The sequence below is a fragment of the Oncorhynchus tshawytscha genome, linkage group LG06, assembly GCF_018296145.1.
Source record: "Oncorhynchus tshawytscha isolate Ot180627B linkage group LG06, Otsh_v2.0, whole genome shotgun sequence".
In the NCBI taxonomy this organism is placed as follows: domain Eukaryota; kingdom Metazoa; phylum Chordata; class Actinopteri; order Salmoniformes; family Salmonidae; genus Oncorhynchus; species Oncorhynchus tshawytscha.
The window spans coordinates 12,336,948-12,358,260 of NC_056434.1; the positions used below are offsets into that span (position 1 = coordinate 12,336,948).

A 21,313-nucleotide genomic window follows, 5' to 3' on the forward strand; every position below is an offset into this window, starting at 1 on the left:
CCACCACATCTTATCTATGGAATGCCAGCTGTAGGTTTTTACCTAGCTATCACGTAATCAGTTGCCAGCCCCAGCTTTAAAAAATCCTCTCAGTTCACTCAGAATGAAGGAAAGAAATGTCTTACTACAGTATTAGTTAAGTTAATAATTTCAAACTATTCATCTCAAACAAATAAGGTGAATGCATCATTTTCCACTCACATTCCCCTTTCAAAAAGCTAAGCTCTTCTATACATATCTAAGGGTACAAGCATCACATAATTATTGTTAATCATACATTGAAACAAACAAAATACATATTTCTGGTGCCTGACATTTCATCCATGGTAAACAACATCCCTCTGGGTTGCTGAGTGTTAGACCTTTCTTATCAAAATACAGTCAACTTGGAACAGAAAATAGAATTTAAAAAAAAATAAAAAAATAAAAAAATCACACACAAGCTTCATTACAGCAAATAGGACAGTCATCACACTGGCACCATACACAAAGGTAGGGGTCAGCATGATGAAAATGTCCACCCCGTTCAGAACCCTTCCTACACCAGTGACAGAGACCCATCTCTGGGCACCTTGTACACACAGTGTGGGCTCCACATCTGGGTCCTTATTCTCAGGATTGGGGTCTTCATCAGAGATGTAGTCAGGAATATGTAAGGGAAATAATTTAGTTCCCAAATCATAATCAAAACCCAATGAATCATCCAACCAAAATTTAGAATGACATTGCTTAGTGATACATTGGTTTTATCACCCAAAATTAAAACCCTCAACTTATCACACATTGACATTGGCAGAATGTACATTTATATTAACACACAGTATAATTATCCTATAATTCTAGTTGTTCTATAATTATTTCTTATCACAATTATAATACAGATCAGTATCCTAATGCATTGATAATCTAAATTACTATAATTTTAGCAGTGTGTAGACCTCTACGATCAACCTGATACCTGATTCCCGAAAATACATTTTTTTTAGACAAGTCTAAATCAATTACAGGCACAGTTGACCAACTCCCTCCCTTCTATGGCACTCAATCTTCTGGCATTTCTTCATTTTCTTCTTCAGATAGCTTTACAGTTCGAAGTGGATGGCCCATGATGTCCCAATTTCAATGTTTCACCTGGGCCACCACCACCTTTACCACCAATTATGTCTTGTCCATTTAGCACCAGTATCCATTCTCACTCCACGTGGACTTCTGTTGCACTCCTGAGAGAAAAGGCAGTTGATGACTTCAACTGGATGCTGTATACCGGTTCGGACTCAGATCCCTTTGTAGAAGTGGTAAGGACAAGGCCATATTGAATGCCTTTTGTCGCTTTTCCTCAGCCAGTTAGAGGGGGTTTTAGGTCCACACCGTTTGGTCAAATTGTCCCTGCTATGCATGAATACACCATCTGTAGTAACACAGAGAGAGAAAGATAGAGAGAACAGATCAGAACAACAATTTAGTTCAGTTCATTTCTGATTCAGGAAATCCAGACAAGCATATGCCACATTTTTTTACTTTGACCAATTATTCTTAAGACCAATGTCTAAACATATGTCAAAGACAATGTTGAAATAATTTTTTTAAATTGGCTTATACTCCCCATCATACTGTCAACTTCACCGCAGAGCCACAGAATCAAGAAGTTAGACCTATAACCCATCGTGAGAAATCCAAACAATCCAGCAATCTGGTGAGATTTATATCAAAACAGAACAGAACAAACATCACAACAATACACTCCTTCACATATCACTCAAGGTGTGAAAACTTCAATCCAAAACCTCAGAGGACTAGTACCTCTCCCATTTTGACACACGACTCCCAATGTTAACACTACTACTACTGGTTAACACTACTACTGGTTAAAAATAAAACAAAATCAGTTCAAATAACAAAATCGATTTAGAATTATTACCCTTAATAAACTCCATAAAGAAACATAATTGTACCCATACGGTCATACTAAAATAGACTTAAGGAAGCCTACCCTTAGTCAAAAAAAACACCCTCTCCTTCTTCCCTTTGGTCCAAATCACAAACATGGCTAAGAACTGTAAACTTCATCATAATTATCAATATTAAAAATTACCTTCAAATCAGTATTACAAATGACCTTAAATTCATTATCCAAACAGCTTGCCAATGAGGATGATCAAACCACACTGGAAAGGCAGGACAGAGGTCAGAGGTCATACAAACCATTCAAATAAGTGTTTCTTTCTATATTAGACTAATTAATGAAAAACAGTCAAACATTTCATACATGTCGTATTCCAGGTTCCCAGTAAGTTTTCAGTAAAAACATGTTTCAAAAGAATTCAAGTGTTTAATTAAACATTTAAATTGTGTGTGTCCATTTAAGATGGGTTAGCTGCCCTTTTCAGGGGCAGAGCAATAGATTTTTACCTTGTCGGCTCAGGGTTTTGATCTTTCAACCTTTCAGTGTCTAGTCCAACACTCTAACCACTAGGCCACCCTTATCTCTACCGTACAGTTAAAAACAAATTTGACAACTCTCTCTTCTCTTTCGGCTTCCTACTTATGAAATGTCCAAGACTTTAAAAGTAAAATGTAATGCGGGCAAAATTATAAAATACATCAGTATTTTTTCGGTGGTAACAATACTACAGCCATTTACTAGTTTTATCATGCAATAATTAATACCCATGTTTAGTTATCAGTAATGATCATGGTCACAGCTCTATCGCAATTACCTATCTGCTATTCATAGAATTCATTAGATGTAGGTAACTGTCCCTTCTGATCAGACTACAGGTAATGAAACAAACACTTGCTGTTGTTGACAAGCATATATTCAAATCATATCCATATTATTCATATTTGATTCGGTTATTTAAATACTACTCCATTCTCAATATGTTATTCCAGCAGACCATTTAGGCAACAGACAAAACGTATTTCCTTGAAATCGCCCCGCCATTCATGTTGAATAAATTAGACTTTTAATTTGAACTAAGCAAGCTGCTAAAATGTTCAGTTTATATCTTAAACAAATACTGGTGGTAGGATCTGTCTTGGCAAAGCATACCAATAGTTGAATTACAATCAGAAACCCAGATATTAGTCAATACCATAGATGCAATGCTATTGAAATGACGAAGAAATCCCGCAAATAACCCAATTACAATGGTTTGTAGTCGTAACATCATGCACATAATAATGACACAATTCCCAGAAAATTGCCTTACAGGTCCACGGGGTTCTCCGCAGAGATTCTCACATGCGCAAAAGGAATAGATTAGCAGTCAACGAGTTAAATCGACATTCATTGATCAGGAAACAGATCTTGCACTTTTCAATAAAAGCAGATGTTTTCTCATGCAACATGTTCAAATTACTTTACTACGTCACATTAATCCCACAATCATTAGTTTGATGGATACCCTAGGTTTTGTACGACGTTACAAATTACGTCGAGATTCCATCTTCGTTCACTCTAACTTTATGGAAAAAGGTACTGATTATGAATATATCATCTGTGTGTTGAACATCAAAATATTTTCAGAAAATAAAGCTCAAGCACCAAGGAGATAAAATAGCATTTGTGTGTTACATAAATTGCATAGTTTATTTTCAAAAAAGTACATTTTTCAAAAAAACACACTGCACTTTGACATACCAGCAGAAATGGACTTGAAAAATAAAAATAATTTTGGTGCCCATCAATATTACAAACTTACAGTATCATATTTATGCTCATATATATTATGAAAACTAATAGCAAAGAATTGGGGGAATTAGCCTAATCCAGACCAAATTAAATTTGTGTGACATGATATTCTTTGGATTTATCATTTTAGAGTGTCAGTGTACTAGCTAGTACACAGTGCAGGTTTTAATCATGACCAGAGGGACTGCCTAAGTGCCAAATTATGCTAGGTAGATTTAAAACAGCAAAGTTCTGCGGTTCTGGTGAGAACTGGCAAAATGTTTCACAACCTCATCCATGTTGGGGGAGCGTCCCCTCCTTGACTTAAACTGTCATCAACCATTGTTGTCCTAAGGAGGGTTTTAATCAGTTTTAAAGCTGAGAAGCTTCTCTCGCAAGAAGCACTGCTGACTGGTGTATCAACAGAAATCTTACAAAGTCGAAATAACTAATGGAAGACCACTTTATAAGGTTCTAGAAACACAACAACGTCAAGGAGAGTAAACGGTCTGTCCCTTCCTCCTTTCTCTCTCCTATCAAGAAGCCACTTAGTTTGATGAACCTCATGTTTGAGGTCCTCTAAATCTGACTCAGAGGTCTGAGAAAGGCAAACAGAGGCTCCTCATTCAAGAATGTTGTCCTCTTTGGGTTGAGAGACTGGACCCCTTGCATTATCTCGCAATTCTTCTTTGAAAAACACCTCTGCAGCTCCGCTGTGAGACTGTCAAGCACCTGATAAAAGATGGCTCTTTGGAAGCTCTCACCATCACTTTGGTCACTATCATCATCAGTGAGTCGTGAAATCTTAAGCTTGTTTTAGGCTGTCTTTTAACACACTGTTTGTACACTAATTTTGCAGTGCTCTGCAATCTCTTCAACCTCTTTCCATAGTTCTCCAAAGTAAACCTCACTTCTGTAGTCCTGTAATGTGTCTGTAAGGGCACCTACTAGATCCACAGCCCTTGCTCGGTCAAGAGAGCTTGATTGAAGCATGTCAAAAAGACATTTGGCATCACCAAGCACTACAAAAGGTAACCAAAAGCTCTATGAAATGTAAATCTGAGAAAGAAAGCCCCTTGCCTCAACTGATCTATCACTACTATTTTCAAGTGTGATATCCTGTAGCACTCTCAGAACTGCTGGGAGCCTGTCCCTTAGATTATGGCATGCCATGTATCTGCAAGCCCACCTTCCATCCGTAAGTCTCCGTAGTTCCCTGGGCTGCTGCTGTGGATACAGCTCTTTCTGAACTGCAAGCCACTTGAGATGAACATATGAGCCAGATACAAAGTTATAAAGCTTCAGCAGGAAAGTTAACTGCCTCAGGCACTTGATTTGAAAAATGCACCACCAAACGTCAAAATAAATGCTTCTTTCAACTAGAGGTGAAATGAGATATCAATTAGCATCAAACTGCCAGTAGTGAATTACATTTTGGGGTGGCCAATCAGATGTCAGGGGTGTCCAGTGCCACCCTGGACACCCCTCTGGCATGCCACTGGTTCCAGCTGCTCAATAACGAGTGTGATATTCCCTGGGATCCCAATTTCTGATCCCCCTGTGCACAGATGAAGTTGATGAAGTTGCAGATCCCATCCCCATCGGCAAAAATGTTATTGACATTCAGTACTGAGAGAGACTTGGTCATTTCTTCAAACAATCATCTTTATTTAATATCGATTAATTATTGCAATAATGAAACTGTTGACTGTTAGGCTGAGAGCCTACAAATACAGGCCATGCTGATGCTTATATACAGTTGAAATTGGAGGTTTACATACACCTTAGCCAAGTACATTTAAACTCAGTTTTTCACAATTCCTGACATTTAATCGTAGTAAAAATTCCCTGTCTTAGGTCAGTTAGGATCACCACTTTATGTTAAGAATGTGAAATGTCAGAATAATAGTAGAGAGAATGATTTATTTCAGCTTTTATTTCTTTCATCACATTCCCAGTGGGTCGGAAGTTTACATACACTCAATTAGTATTTGGTAGCATTGCCTTTAAATTGTTTAACTTGGGTTAAACGTTTAGGGTATCCTTCCACAAGCTTCCCACAATAAGTTGGGTGAATTTTGGCCCATTCCTCCTGACAGAGCTGGTGTAACTGAGTCAGGTTTGTAGGCCTCCTTGCTTGCACACACTTTTTCAGTTCTTCCCACAAATGTTCTATAGGATTGAGGTCAGGGCTTTGTCACTCCAATACCTTGACTTTGTTGTCCTTAAGCCATTTTGCTACAACTTGGAAGTATGCTTGGGGTCATTGTCCATTTGGAAGACCAATTTGCGACCAAATTTTGAACTTCCTGACTGATGACTTGAGATATTGCTTCAATATATCCATATAATTTTCTTACCTCATGTTTCCATCTATTTTGTGAAGTGCACCAGTCCATCCTGCAGCAAAGCACCCCCACAACATGATGCTGCCACCCCTGTGCTTCACAGTTGGGATGGTGTTCTTTGGCTTGCAAGCCTCCCCCCTTTTACTCCAAAGATAATGATGGTGATTATGGCCAAACAGTTCTATTTTTGTTTCATCAGCCCAGAGGACATTTTTCCAAAAAGTACGATCTTTGTCCCCATGTGCAGTTGCAAACCGTAGTCTGTCTTTTTTTATGGCGGTTTTGGAGCAGTGGCTTCTTCCGTGCTGAGCTGCCTTTCAGGTTATGCCGATATAGGACTCGTTTTACTGTGGATATAGATATTTTTGTACCTGTTTCCTCCAGCATCTTCACAAGGTCCTTTGCTGTTGTTCTGGGATGGATTTGCACCAAAGTTCATCTCTAGGAGACAGAAAGCGTCTCCTTTCTGAGGTCTTGGCTGATTTCTTTAGATTTATAGTTTGTTAACAATACATTTGTGGAGTGGTAGAAAAACCATTTTTAATGACTCCAACCTAAGTCTATGTAAACTTTCTACTTCAACTGTACCTCATACCAAGAATGTCATAGCTGGTTGAACCCCCCGGTGACTGGGGGCACCGTAAGCCACTTTGGGTTCATCCTCTGGTCATCTGCCTCTGGTGCTGTCTCCCAGATGCCAGGAAGATTAGGAATACTGAGGCCTTTATTCTGTTCCTCCAGGCTCCCTCTATCTCGGTGACACCCACCGGATCTTATCTATGGAATGCCAGCTGTAGGTTTTTACCTAGCCATCACTTAATCAGTTGCCAGCCCCAGCTTCAAAAAACTCCTCTCAGTTCACTCAGTTCACTCAGAATGAAGGAAAGAAATGTCTTACTACATTATTAGTTTAGTTAATAATTTCTAACTATTAATCTCATACAAATAAGGTGAATACATAATTTTTCCCTCACAGTTTTCATCTATATTTTTTGTAGCTGTCTATTTACCAGTACATACCAATGCTGGCACTAAGACTGCACTCAACGAGCTGTATAAAGCCATAAGCAAACAAGGAAACACCTAGTGGCTGGGGACTTTAATGCAGGGAATCTTAAATCAGTTTTACCTAATCTTTCCAGCATGTTCAATTTGCAACCAGAGGGAAAAAACTCTAGACCACCTTTTCTACACACACAGAGATGCGTACAAAGGTCTCGCTCGCCCTCCATTTGGCAAATCTAACCATAACTATATCCTCCTGATTCCTGCTTACAAGCAAAAATGAAAAAAAGGAAGTACCGGTGACTCGCTCAATACGGACGTGGTCAGATGACGCAGATGCTAAGCTACAGGACTGTTTTGCTAGCACAGATTGGAATATGTTCTGGGATTCTTCCAATGGCAGTGAGGAGGACACCACATCAGTCACCGGCTTCATCAATAAGTGCATCGATGACGTCGTCCCCACAGTGACTGTACGTAGATATCCCAACCAGAAGCCATAGATTACAGGCAACATCCGCACTGAGCTAAAGGGTTGAGCTGCCGCTTTCAAGGAGCGGGACTCTAACCTGGACGCTTATAAGAAATCCCATTATGCCCTCCGACGAACCATCAAACAGGCAAAGCGTCAATACAGGACAAAGATTAAATCCTTCTACACCGGCTCCGATGCTCGTTGGATGTGGCAGGGCTTGCAAACTATTACGGACTACAAAGGGAAGCACAGCCGCAAGCTGCCCAGTGACACGAGCCTACCAGACAAGCTAAATTACATCTATGCACGCTTTGAGGCAAGCAAAACTGAAGCATGCGTGAGAGCACCAGCTGTTCCGGACGACTGTGTGATCACGCTCTCCATAGCGATGTGAGTAAGACCTTTAAACAGGCCAACATTCACCACACACAGGGTGTAGAGGCTGTCTGTGATGTTGAGACAAAGGAAGGGAGGCCCCCTCTGCTCCAGGCCCAGCAACAGCTGCTCCACCACCCAGTGCTTGTCTTTCCCACTGTATGACACAAATGCATCGTAGTGGTGACGACCACTGGGGTTGGGCCTCTGCACGGCCTCCTCCAGCCAGCCACGGGCGATGTGGTAGAAGGCCATTAGGTAGTCCCCGGCCAGCTGATGGAGCAGCACCACCAGCATGAAGAGGAGCAGGCCCAGTGAGGTGCAGAGGAACAGGACAAAGTCCATGTCCAGGGAACAGTGGGCCGCAGAGTACCTGGGGAAGTTCTGGACGCCGCCTTCATTTTTGCATGTCAACTCCAATTCCCAATTTTTCTAAAAAAAATGACCTGGACTTGTGTCTGTCTCCTGACCCAGGTGTCCAGCCAGGCGTTGTCACAGCTGCAGTGCAGGCAAGGACTGAAGAGCTCCATATTCCCCAGGCTGGTCAGTGGCTCTGGAAAGCCCTCTAACATACTAAACTCCTCTCAGGATTGGACTTGAATCTAAATGAGGGAGTGCAGGTCTCTGCTCAGATCCTCCTCCAGAGTGAGGATCCTACATTCGATCAAGCTCAGGCTCTCCAGCCTTGTTAGGTTGTGGAACATGATGCTCAGCACTGGCTGCACGATGAGGTCCACTCCTGTCAGCTTCAAATGCCTCAGCTGCACAAGCCTGTTCAGATTATTCATGTCCACAGTTGGTTTTCTCACAAACTCTGGTGAGAGAACCAACTCAAACTCCTACAGAGAGAGGAAGTACTTTGCGACGAAGTGAGACCCACACAGAAGATGTCCTGTTACAGCCCTGAGGTTGACAACAGACTGGAAGAATGGTCTCCAGCAGTCCTGGAATATCACATTCAATGGAGCGAAGAGCTGCAGGGTGAAGCCTGGTGTTGGGGTGCTGTTGCTGCCGACGGTGATGTTGAGAGGACACCAGGAGCTTATAATCATGTTAGTCAGCGCTTGAGGGAAGACTCGACCGAATATGTGCGTCAGATTCACACTCACACTCACATGTTTCTCCCACTGGCTGGATGGATAGTAAATGTACCCTGAATCTATGGTTGTCAGCAAAGTGAGGTTGATGAATGCAAATGCTGCAGTTTGCATGATGGATTTATTGAACAGTGTTAAAGTCTCTAAGCTTTGCAGGCCAAAGAAACTGTTCTCTGTAATCTGAGAGATCTTGTTACTCCCTAGGTCTAGGAACCTCAATTCAGCTGTTCAGTTGTATAATTCTGCTCGACATAATGAGATATGAATTTGGTGGTCATCCAACTGAATGAAGACTGGCAGTTCTTCCACTGCTTTTCGTGCAAGTTGTGTTGTATCTGTGTGCATCTATATATCTTGTGCATCTAATTTTTATATCTTGCACATAATGTGCGATCTCTTCCGGAGCTGTTGTTTAGACACAGTGAGAGGCGTAGGGGCAGATCAGTTTATTTTTACAGCCCTTTTTTCTCACTTCCCCTTTCTCTGTCCCGGCACTACGTATCTTACTGGTCTGTGACTCACTGACACGGTTACAGGGGAATAAAGCAGTCCAACAGTTAACACACAGGAACTTTATTTAAACACACTGGAACTTTATTTAAACACACTAAGGAAGATGAACATGGGGATGCACATGGGGATGAAAGGTTGGAATAGGTATTGTTTGAGAGGCAGATTTATGGTACCCCCTAGACTCTCGAGCTCAAGTCGTGGGGAGATGGGGTGTGAGGGGGTGTAGGGGTTCTGTATAAGGAAAAGAAAGACAATGAATGCACTGTACCAGATTTGCCAGTTCTTGCTGTGAGATGTTACCCCACTATTCCACCAAGGCACCTGCAAGTTCCCGGACATTTCTGGGGGGAATGGCCCTAGCCCTCACCCTCCGATCCAACAGGTCCCAGACGTGCTCAATGGGATTGAGATCCGGGCTCCTCGCTGGCCATGGCAGAACACTGACATTCCTGTCTTGCAGGAAATCCCGCACAGAACGAGCAGTATGGCTGGTGGCATTGTCATGCTGGAGGGTCGTGTCAGGTTGAGCCTGCAGAAAGGTTACCACATGAGGGAGGAGGATGTCTTCCCTGTAACACACAGCATTGAGTTTGCCTGCAATGACTACAAACTCAGTCCGATGATGCGGTGACACACCCCCCCAGACCATGACGGACACTCCACCTTCAAAATTATCCCGCTCCAGAGTACAGGCCTCAGTGTAACGCTCATTCCTTCGACGATAAACGTGAATCCGACCATCACCGCTGGTGAGACAAAACCTTGATTCATCAGAGAAGAGCAGTTTTTGCCAGTCCTGTCTGGTCCAGTGACCGTGGGTTTGTGCCCACAGGCGACGTTGTTGCCGGGGATGTCTGGTGAGGACCTGTCTTCCAACAGGCCTTCAAGCCCTCAGTTCAGCCTCTCTCAGCCTTTTGCCAGGAATTTATGACCTGAGATAACAGAACCTGGGTGTAGGAGAGAGTGAGAGAGGGGGAAGCCACAATCTATACCCAGAAAGGGCCACATCATGACACCTCCTTGCTGCATGCCTAAGGCACGTTCACGCAGATGATCAGGGACCCTGGGCATCTTTCTTTTGGTGTTTATCAGAATCAGTAGAAAGGCCTCTTGAGTGTTCTAAGTTTTCATAACTGTGACCTTAATTGCCTACCGTCTGTAAGCTGTTAGTGTCTTAATAACCGTTCCACAGGTGCATGTTCATTAATTGTTTATGGTTCATTGAACAAGTATGGGAAACAGTGTTTAAACACTTTACAATGAAGATCTGTGAAGTTATTTGGATTTTTATGAATTGTCTTTTAAAGACAGGGTCCTGAAAAAGGGATGTTTCTTTTTTTGCTGAGTTTATATAACACATTATAACACTTGTTGTAAGCAGTAATAAGTAGTTTTAAATATTCATTAGTAATCACATGAGATGTTATAGAAGGTCATTATAACCGGTTTTATAACATCTCATGCCGTTACTCATAACTATTTAAAAATACTTATGACAGTTTATGAATGTTATAATGTGTTATATAGTTGTTATAAAGGCATTATTCATAAGAACATCTACATTAAAGCGTTACTTAAACTTTTTAATTGGTACGTAAGTATAATGTTCAGTGCTGTTGTCGATCCATCATCCAGTATTTCTTATGGAAATTTGTCTACTTGAAAACGTGCAGATTGTGGCTGTAAAACAATTGTTGTGAACGGTTTAATGTCTTATTTCTTGGTAGTGTCTTCACATCCGTTTCTCCAACCTATCATCATTGATCTATACTAAGTGTTACTCTGATACATGTTTTGTCATACCTGTGGTATACTGTCTGATATACCACGGCTGTCAACCAATCGACATTCAGGGCTCAATCCACCCAGTTTATAATAAGTGTTACTCTGCATTTAGATAAAGTCTAACAGTCTATGAGCTGACTTATTGATCTTCTGCTGTGTACCGTGGTATCAGTTGATTGGCAGGGCCAAGGAGCATCGATCTCTCTTACTTAGTGTTGGGGTTGTTCTTCTAATGATGTGTAATGATGTGTCAACGGACAGGATCATCGATCTGCAGTCCAAGCTCATCATCGCCATCGACGTGGCCAAGGGCATGGAGTACCTGCACAACCTCACTCAGCCCATCATCCACAGGGACCTCAACAGGTCGGTGGAGGGTGGGGGTCAGTGGGGTTTTGTGTGTGGGGGTTGGGAGATGTGCTGGGTGCATGTGTGTTTTGTGGGGAATTTATACGTGGTCTTAATCTATGTAGAAATGAAGCACAATGAGCGGTATACAGTAGATGTAGAATTGAAGATGTAGTGACTATGTGAAATTAATTGTTTTGAGTTATTCTTCCAATAATGACATTTGCTTCTTTTAGTCACAACATTCTACTCTATGAGGATGGGCATGCTGTGGTGGCTGATTTTGGAGGTAAGCAACAAAATACAGTACCAGTCAAAAGTTTGGACACGCCTACTCATTCAAGGGTTAGTCTTTATCTTACTCTTTTCTACATTGCAGAATAATAGTGAAGACATCAAAACTATGAAGTAACACATATGGAATCATGTACATGTTGTAACCAAAAAAGTGTTAAATAATAATAAGTCATTTGAGATTCTTCAAAGTAGACACCCTTTGCCTTGATGACTGCTTTGCACACTCTTGGCATTCTCTCAACCAGCTTCATGAGGAATGCTTTTCCAACAGTCTTGAAGGAGTTCCCACATATGCTGAGTACTTGGCTGATTTTCCTTCACTCTGTGGTCCAACTCATCCCAAACCATCTCAATTGGGTTGAGGTCAGGTGATTGTGGGGGCCAGGTCATCTGATACAGCACTTCATGGAAGAACCAATAAGCTCAAACCAGATGGGATGGTGTATTGCTGCAGAATGCTGTGGAAGCCATGCTGGTTAAGTGTGCCTTGAATTCTAAATAAATCACAAACAGTGTCACCAGCAAAGCACCTCCACATCATCAAACCTCCTTCTCCATGCTTCACGGTGGGAACCACACATGCAGACCAAAGGGGACTCATCAGACCAAAGGACACATTTCCACCACTCTAATGTCCATTGCTTGTGTTTCTTGGCCCAAGCAAGTGTCTTATTATTGGTGTCCTTTAGTAGTGGTTTCTTTGCAGCAATTAGACCATGAAGGCCTCATTCACGCAGTCTCCTCTGAACAGCTGATGTTGAGATGTGTCTGTTACTTGAACTCTATGAAGCATTTATTTGTGCTGCAATCTGAGGTGCAGTTAACTCAAATGAACTTATCCTCTACAGCAGACATAACTCTGTGTCTTCCTTTCCTGTGGCGGTCCTCATGAGAGCCAGTTTCATCATAGCGCTTGATCAATAAGTGCATTGAAACCGTCGTCCCCACAGTGACTGTACGTACAACCAGGAGCCATGGGTAGAGCTGCCACTTTCAAGTAGCGGGACTCTAACCCGGAAGATTATAAGAAATCCCGCTATGCCCTCCTACGAACCATCAAAGAGCGAAGCCTCAATACAGTACAAAGATTGAATCGTACGACACCGGCTCCAATCCTCGTTGGATGTGTCAGGGCTATTATTACGGATTAAAAAGGGAAGCACAGTCGCGAGCTGCCCAGTGACACGAGCCTACCAGACGAGCTGAGTAACTTTTATGCTTGCTTCGAGGCAAGTAACACTGAAGCATGCATGAGAGCATCAGCTGTTCTGGAAGACTGTGTGATCACGCTCTGTGCAGCCGATGAGAGGAAGACCTTTAAACAGGTCAACATTCACAAAGCCACAGGGCCAGACAAACTACCAGGACGTGTGCTCCAAGCATGCGCTGTCCAACTGGCAAGTGCCTTCACTGACATTTTCAACCTCTCCCTGTAATACCAACATGTTTCAAACAGACCATCATAGTCCCTGTGCCCAAGAACACCTAACCTGCCTAAATGACTACCGACCTGTAGCACTCACGTCTGTAGCCATGGAGTGCTTTGAAAGGCTGGTCATGGCTCACATCAACATCATTATCCAAGAAATCCTAGACCCACTTCAATTTGCATACCACCCCAAAAGAGCCACAGATGATGCAATCTCTATTGCCCTTTCACACCTGGACAATAGGAACACCTATATGAGAATGCTGTTCATTGACTACAGCTCACCGTTCAACACCATAGTGCCCTCAAAGCTCATCACTAAGCTAAGGACCCTGGGACTAAACACCTCCCTCTGCAACTGTATCCTGGACTTCTTGACGGGCCACCCCCAGATTTTAAGGGTAATTAACAACACATCCGACACACTGATCCTCAACACAGGGGCCCCTTAGAGGTGCATGCTTAGTCCCCTCCTGTATTCCCTGTTCACTCATGACTGCACGGCCAGGCACCACTCCAAAACCATCATTAAGTTTGCTGATGACACAAGAATGGTAGGCCTGATCACCGACAATGATGAGACAGTCTATTGGGAGGTCAGAGACCTGACTGTGTGGTGCAAGGACAACAACCTCTCCCTCAACGTGATCAAGACAAAGGAGATGATTGTGGACTACAGGAAAAGGAGGACTGAGCACGCCCCCATTCTCATCGACAAGGCTGTAGTGGAGCAGATTAAGAGCTTCAAGTTCCTTGGCGTCTGCATCACCAACAAACGAACATGGTCAAAGCACATCAAGACAGTTGTGAAGGGGGCACAACAAGACATATTCCCCATCAGGAGACTGAAAAGATTTGACATGGTGTCACGTTCGTCGTACAGAGGAGACCAAGGCGCAACGTAAGATGAATACATACTTTTAATGAAGACGAAGAACACTTAACTATACAAAACAACAAACCGAACGTGAAGCTATAATAATACTAGTGCAGACACAGGCAACTAGACATAGACAATAACCCACGAAATACCCAAAGATGGCTGCCTAAATATGGTTCCCAATTAGAGACAACGATAAACAGCTCCCTCTAATTGAGAACCAATCTAGGCAACCATACACATATATAAACACCTACATAGTAAACGACCCCATAAACCTACAAAAAACCCTAAACAGTACAAAAACACATACATCACCCATGTCACACCCTGACCTAACCAAAACAATAAAGAAAACAAAGAATCCTAAGGTCAGGGTGTGACACATGGGTCCTCAGATCCTCAAAAGGTTTTACAGCTGCACCATCGAGAGCATCCTGATGGGTTCCATCACTGCCTGGTATGGCAACTGCTCGGCCTCCAACTGGAAGGCACTACAGAGGGTAGTGCATACGGCTCAGTACATCACCGGGGCCAAGCTTCCTGCCATCCAGGACCTCTATACCAGGCGGTGTCAGAGGAAGGCCCTAAAAATTGTCAAAGACACCAGCCACCCTAGTCATAGACTGTTCTCTCTGCTACCACACGGAAAACAGAACCGTGTGGTAAGTCTAGGTCCAAGAGGCTTCTAAACAGCTTCTACCCCCAAGCCATAAGACTCCTGAACATCTAATCAAATGGCTACACAGACTATTTGCATTGCCCCTCCCCCTCTTCTATGCTGCTGCTACTCTTTGCTATTATCTATGCATAGTCACTTTAATAACTCTACCTACATGTACATATTATTTCAGTTGCCTCAACACCAGTGCCCCAGCACATTGACTCTGTACCGGTACCCCCTGTATATCACCTAGCTATTGTTTTTTTTTACTGCTGCTCTTTAATTATTTGTTACTTTTATCTCTTAATTTTTAAAGGTATTTTCTTGTAAGTAAGCATTTCACTGTAAGGTCTACCTGTTGTATTCGGCGCATGTGACAATTTTTATTTTATTTTATTTTATGGTTTTTGCAACTGACCTTCATGTCTTAAAGTAATAATGGACTGTCGTTTCTCTTTGCTTATTTGAGCTGTTCTTGCCATAATGTGGACTTGGGCTTTTACCAAATAGGGCTATCGAGTTAAGATGGAAAGAAATTCCTCAAGTCAACTTTTAACAAGGCACACGCCAAGAGTGTGCAAAGCTATCATAACACATTATAGCACTTGTCATAAGCTGTGCAAAGCTGGCCTCTTTGAAGAATCTCAAATATAAAACATATTTTGATTTGTTTAACACTTTTTTGGTTACTACATGATTCCATATGTGTTATTTCATCATTTTGATGTCATTGCTATTATTCTACAATGTAGAAAATAGTAAAAATCAAGAAAAACCCTGGAACGAGTAGATGTCCAAACTTTTGACTGGTACAGTATAAACATACAATATAATGAAGACAGATTACAGTTGGTAAAGTAGCATTTTCCTATAATGAATTTGTCATGAAAGCCCAATAACAGCTATTTACCAGATTACATATCCCTCCCCCTCCCGACATAGACCGCTCCAAGACAGTCCTAACAAAATGCTTGCTTGAGATATTTTTTATGGGAAACTATTACAGTAAGGTACTAAATTGTTACACAGAAGTGACTTGATATTGAAATAAAAATGGCTGCCTCACTAACCTCATTATTAGAATCTTGAACCCCTTTTTTTTCTCTTTAGAATCCAGATTTCTGTTATCCGAGGTTGTGGACAATATGACCAAGCAGCCAGGGGTTAGTCCAACTTCCATACCATAAATGTGTGTGTGTGTGTGTGTGTGTTTAACTATACTTGTGGGGACCAGAAGTCCCCACAAGAATAGTAAACAAACAAATATCTGTCCCACAAGGTCAAACGCTATTTCTAGTAGGTTTAGGGTTAGGGTTTAGGGTTAAGGTAGGAATAGCATTAGGTTTAGGGTTCGGAGTATAGGGTTAAGGTTAGGTTTTGGGATTAAGGTTAGGATAATGGAAAATAGGATTTTGAATGGTTATAAATTGTGTGTCCCCACAAGGTTCATTAAATGTGTGTTCGTGCTAGTGAGTGTGAGTGCAAGTGCTCCCTGGAGTGAAGCCTTCGCTGAGGAACCATTTGTCCATGGTAGCCAGAGTGTTTTGCGTTGCTAATTTGACTCTTGTGTTGGTGTACAGAACCTGCGCTGGATGGCCCCAGAGATATTCACCCAGTGTACACGCTATACTGTCAAGGCCGACATGTTCAGCTATGCCCTGTGTTTGTGGGAGCTGCTCACTGGAGAGATCCCCTTTGCCCACCTGAAACCTGGTAACCTCTGCATGAATAAAAACACACCAATCTGGTTTGGGAGAATGTGAATCAATGAGTCAGTATTGGATTGTTTCAAGCATGTTACTGTATATATGTTGGATTCTCCCTGTCCTCATCAAGCTGCAGCAGCTGCAGACATGGCCTACCACCACATCCGGCCTCCTATTGGCTACTCCATACCCAAACCCATCTCTGCCATGCTAATGAGGGGCTGGAATGTCTGTCCAGAGGTCAGTGTCCTCCTACAATAGATAGTCCCTTGATTCCGTAGAGCGTAAAGACCACTACATTTATGTGAGCTAAGTTCATATGAACTAAGTTCATGTGAGTTAAGTTCATGTGAACTAAATTCATGTGCTAAGTATGCTACGCTTATGTGAGCTAAATGCTACATATGCTAAGTTCATGTGAGCTAAGTTCATGAGCTAACTATACTAAGTGCTACGTATACTTACATATGAGCTAAATTCATGTGAGCTAAGTTCATGTGCTAAGTATGCTACGCTCATGTGAGCTAAGTGCTAGGTACTAATAAATTAACATAAAGACACCAGAGACTCTGGGTTCGAGCCCAGGCTCTGTCGCAGCCGGCCGTGACCGGGAGGTCCATGGGGCGACGCACAATTGGCCTAGCATCGTCTGGGTTAGGGAGGGTTTGGCCAGTAGAGATATCCTTGTCTCACTGCACACTAGTGACTCCTGTGGCGGGCCGGGCACAGTGCACGCTGACCAGGTCGCTAGGTGTACAGTGTTTCCTCTGACCCATTGGTGCGGCTGGCTTCCAGGTTGGATGCGCGCTGTGTTAAGAAGCAATGCGGCTTGGTTGGGTTGTGTTTCGGGAGGACGCATGTCTCTCGACCTTCGTCTCTCCCGAGCACGTACGGGAGTTGTAGCGATGAGACAAGACAGTAACTATCAATTGGATACCACGAAATTGGGGATAAAAAGGGGGTAAAATAATAATAATACAATAAAATGTAAAAAATAACATAAAGGGGTGGAACAGGGCTGCAACCTGCCAAAGACTTTCTATGTCTACCCTACCTGCCCTCAGCTGTGCTGTCTATACTGCCTCATTAATTACTGTTGTTTTCACTTTCTCTTGCATAATTCAGCAAGAGTGTCAATAGCAGGATACCCTTGGATTAAAAATCATCTCTATATTACACCCATCAGAACAAACATTTAATTGTTTGCGAGATCAGACATAATATCACTGTAACCCGAGTGTTCAGTTTCGTAAATTGTTTTAAGTTCAGCGGAACTAATTTGTATATATTTCAAGTGTATTAATTATTACATTTTCCAATTCCACAAAAAATGAACACGCATCAAAATAAATCCCAGACAAAGCTTTATCGTTCTTATAGATTTAATGGAAAGACAATCTACTGTATTCCATTGAGCCCATTTCAGCCATTACCGGGGTGTCTTAAAGTGAAGTAGGATCTGTCACTGTGTTTGTTGTCTTACAGTGAAGTAAGATGTGTCACTGTGTTTGTTGTCTTACAGTGAAGTAGGATATGTCGCTGTGTTTGTTGTCTTAAAGTGAAGTACAATCTGGGTCTGTGTTTGTTGTCTTACAGTGAAGTAGAATCTGTCACTGTGTTTGTTGTCTTACAGTGAAGTAGAATCTGGCTCTGTGTTTGTTCTCTTACAGTAAAGTAGGATCTGGTTCTATGTTTGTTGTCTTACAGTGAAGTAGGATCTGTCACTGTGTTTGTTGTCTTAAAGTGAAGTAGGACCTGGCTCTGTGTTTGTTGTCTTACAGTGAAGTAGGATCTGGCTCTGTGTTTGTTCTCTTACAGTAAAGTAGGATCTGGTTCTATGTTTGTTGTCTTAAAGTGAAGTAGGATCTGTCTCTGTGTTTGTTGTCTTACAGTGAAGTAGAATCGGGCCTTGTGTTTGTTGTCTTACAGTGAAGAAGGAGATGGAAAGCCTGCTTTTCAAGTAGAGTTCACCTTCGATTCATGTGTGGGTAGATCCGCATAACCACACAGACAGGCAGACTGAGAAAGCACAGCTGTGTGTGTGTGTGTGTGTGTGTCTTTTTTCTGTGAAGAGAGTTTATAGGTTAAATAATCCTATTTTATCTCCTCCGAATCAGGATAGACCTGAGTTCTCTGAGGTGCTGGCCACACTAGAGGAATGCCTATGCAATGTGGAGGTATGGTGTTTTTCTATAGTATGTGAATCTACACCAGCGTGGGAATAAACATATGCTGCTTACATTTTCAGAAAGTTCACCAATTCCTAGCTTTTTTGTCTGTCCATGTGACACTTGTTGATGATAATGTCATACATGTATGTGTGTGATCCACAGTTGATGTCCCCAGCCTCCAGTAACAGCAGTGGGTCCCTGTCCCCCTCTGGCTCGTCTGACTGCCTGGCGAGGGGCAGTCCTGGTCGAAGTCACGTGGCCGCCCTTCGTTCCCGCTTTGAACTGGAGTACGCCCTCAACGCCCGTGCCTACGCAGTCTGGACTCAGAGGTAGGGCTTCACTAACCTGGTCGTTTCCTGGCGTTGATAATGACTATAGGTGTTGGCTACACAGCAATCGAGAAGAAAAAGAAACGCACACCTATATAGACGAGGTGCTGACTAGCAGAGTAGAAAACTTGAAAATAAAAGAGAGCCGCACACTCTAGGAGCTCAGATGCAAAAATGTAATATCCAACGTGTCGACAGACAGACAGCTTGGCTGTCGAAACGTTGGATATTAAATTTTTGCATCTGAGCCCCCAGAGTGTGCGGTTCTCTTTTATTTTCAAGTTGGCTACACAGCACATACCTATCTGGGACCAGGCTAGTATATCATATAGTCTTCTCCACATACAGATGACCACAATACAGAGAGAGTAGGTTAGAGTTTCACTGAAGGAGTTTCAAATGTTTCTCTCTTTTCTATTAGGGCATGTTGACCTTTGTCTCCGTCTCTGTTTCTGTCTCTATGGCCTATATACTGGATTGCTAAGCATAACCAAGTTAAGTGTAAAGGCCAGTACTAGTAGGAATTCGGTGTCCAGGGACACAGTAACTGAAGTTAGATTTGTGTGTGTTCTCTACTGCTGAAGTCTCTGCCTGTTAGAAATGTCCTGGCAGACTGGCAGTTAATCAAATGTTTCATCCATTTTGTTTATATTAGATGTAGAAGTGAGAGAGTGTGGTTATGGGGTCCTGTGCTGTTACACAGGGGGTCATGCTAGATTCATCAGAGGACATCAGAGATGTGTTTACACCTGCCTCGTCTAACTCTGCCTCCTCAATCTTTCATTATTTTAAAAAGATCATTATATAAAACGTGTCTCTAACCACTTGATGCAGATTGTCATATTATGTAGTAGAGGTTGATTATGTAAACAGAATCACTATATTCAGCCTTATAACAGCTCATGTTTGATTTCTTTTCAGCGAGGGACGACGTGATTCCCAAGGTCCGTCTCTGGATGAACTGAGGAGGAATATGCAGTTTCCACCTATTGACCGAAATGGTAAAAAGCATATTAATGAAGACACTCATCAATCCTATACCGGTATTACAGAACTTCATCATTTCAAATGGAGTACAGCCAAAGCTGGTGTTGGTGTGTGTTGGGAAAGGACCTGGCTGTGGATCATCCCTAACCCCTGACCTCTGTGTCCTACCTCCTTCAGGGTATGTGTCAGACCCTATGAGCACCATGCGCTTCCACTCCAACTGCAGCAGCAACGGCAGCTTTGAAGACAACTAACTTAGATGGGAAGTCTTCCAGCTCCACTATGCTACTATACTGTAGTTCATAAAGCCATAACCTTATTTCTAAGTTTATCACATAGACATATTGGTTGATCTAGTCTTGAGTATAAGCTATATATATATCGTTATGTGTATTTCCTAAAGCTATTTACTACTTTCTGTGTTTATGGTGTTGAACTGTTTGAATAGATTTGTGTGGTTTTTATATCTGGTAAGTATTTTTTGGATACGAGGCATTTTGGGGGTTTGGAAAATGTTTCATAGTACACCACCTGTATAGTCTATTCTTAAAAACATCTTCAAGCGTCAGAATGCTTAGGAAATTTGTGCTTTTTATTTTCAATAAAATAGAGAAATCATTGAGTTTCATTCTATAGGATTTTACAGTGATAAACAAGATGAATCCTAACAAAACAAAACTAAACACAGCCGCGCCCTCAGAGCATGCGCAGACCAGCTGGCCGGTGTGTTTACGGACATATTCAATCAATCCCTATACCAGTCTGCTGTTCCCACATGCTTCAAGAGGGCCACCATTGTTCCTGTTCCCAAGAAAGCTAAGGTAACTGAGCTAAACGACTACCGCCCCATAGCACTCACTTCCGTCATCATGAAGTGCTTTGAGAGACTAGGACCATATCATACATAGGTCAAGGACCATATCACCTCCACCCTACCTGACACCCTAGACCCACTCCAATTTGCTTACCGCCCAAATAGGTCCACAGACGATGCAATCTCAACCACACTGCACACTGCCCTAACCCATCTGGACAAGAGGAATACCTATGTGAGAATGCTGTTCATCGACTACAGCTCGGCATTCAACACCATAGTACCCTCCAAGCTCGTCATCAAGCTCGAGACCCTGGGTCTCCACCCCGCCCTGTGCAACTGGGTACTGGACTTCCTGACGGGCCGCCCCCAGGTGGTGAGGGTAGGCAACAACATCTCCACCCCGCTGATCCTCAA

At 42.4% G+C, this 21,313-nt stretch overlaps 1 protein-coding gene across 2 annotated transcripts in view; it reads left to right on the forward strand.

Moving 5' to 3' along the window:
* Positions 1-20,705, forward strand: part of tnni3k (TNNI3 interacting kinase) — a 51,060-nt gene extending 30,355 nt beyond the window's left edge. Inside the window, exons 17-25 of one of the 2 annotated variants that reach the window (XM_024415177.1) lie at positions 11,533-11,637; positions 11,856-11,908; positions 16,000-16,052; positions 16,470-16,602; positions 16,726-16,835; positions 18,713-18,772; positions 18,929-19,095; positions 20,017-20,096; positions 20,260-20,705. In XM_024415177.1, coding sequence (XP_024270945.1) covers positions 11,533-11,637; positions 11,856-11,908; positions 16,000-16,052; positions 16,470-16,602; positions 16,726-16,835; positions 18,713-18,772; positions 18,929-19,095; positions 20,017-20,096; positions 20,260-20,336 — 838 coding nt within the window. In that variant the 3' untranslated portion in view covers positions 20,337-20,705. The remainder of the gene's footprint in view (positions 1-11,532; positions 11,638-11,855; positions 11,909-15,999; positions 16,053-16,469; positions 16,603-16,725; positions 16,836-18,712; positions 18,773-18,928; positions 19,096-20,016; positions 20,097-20,259) is intronic. The other variant, XM_024415178.1, reaches the window with a different exon arrangement.
* Positions 20,706-21,313: the final 608 nt, after the last annotated feature.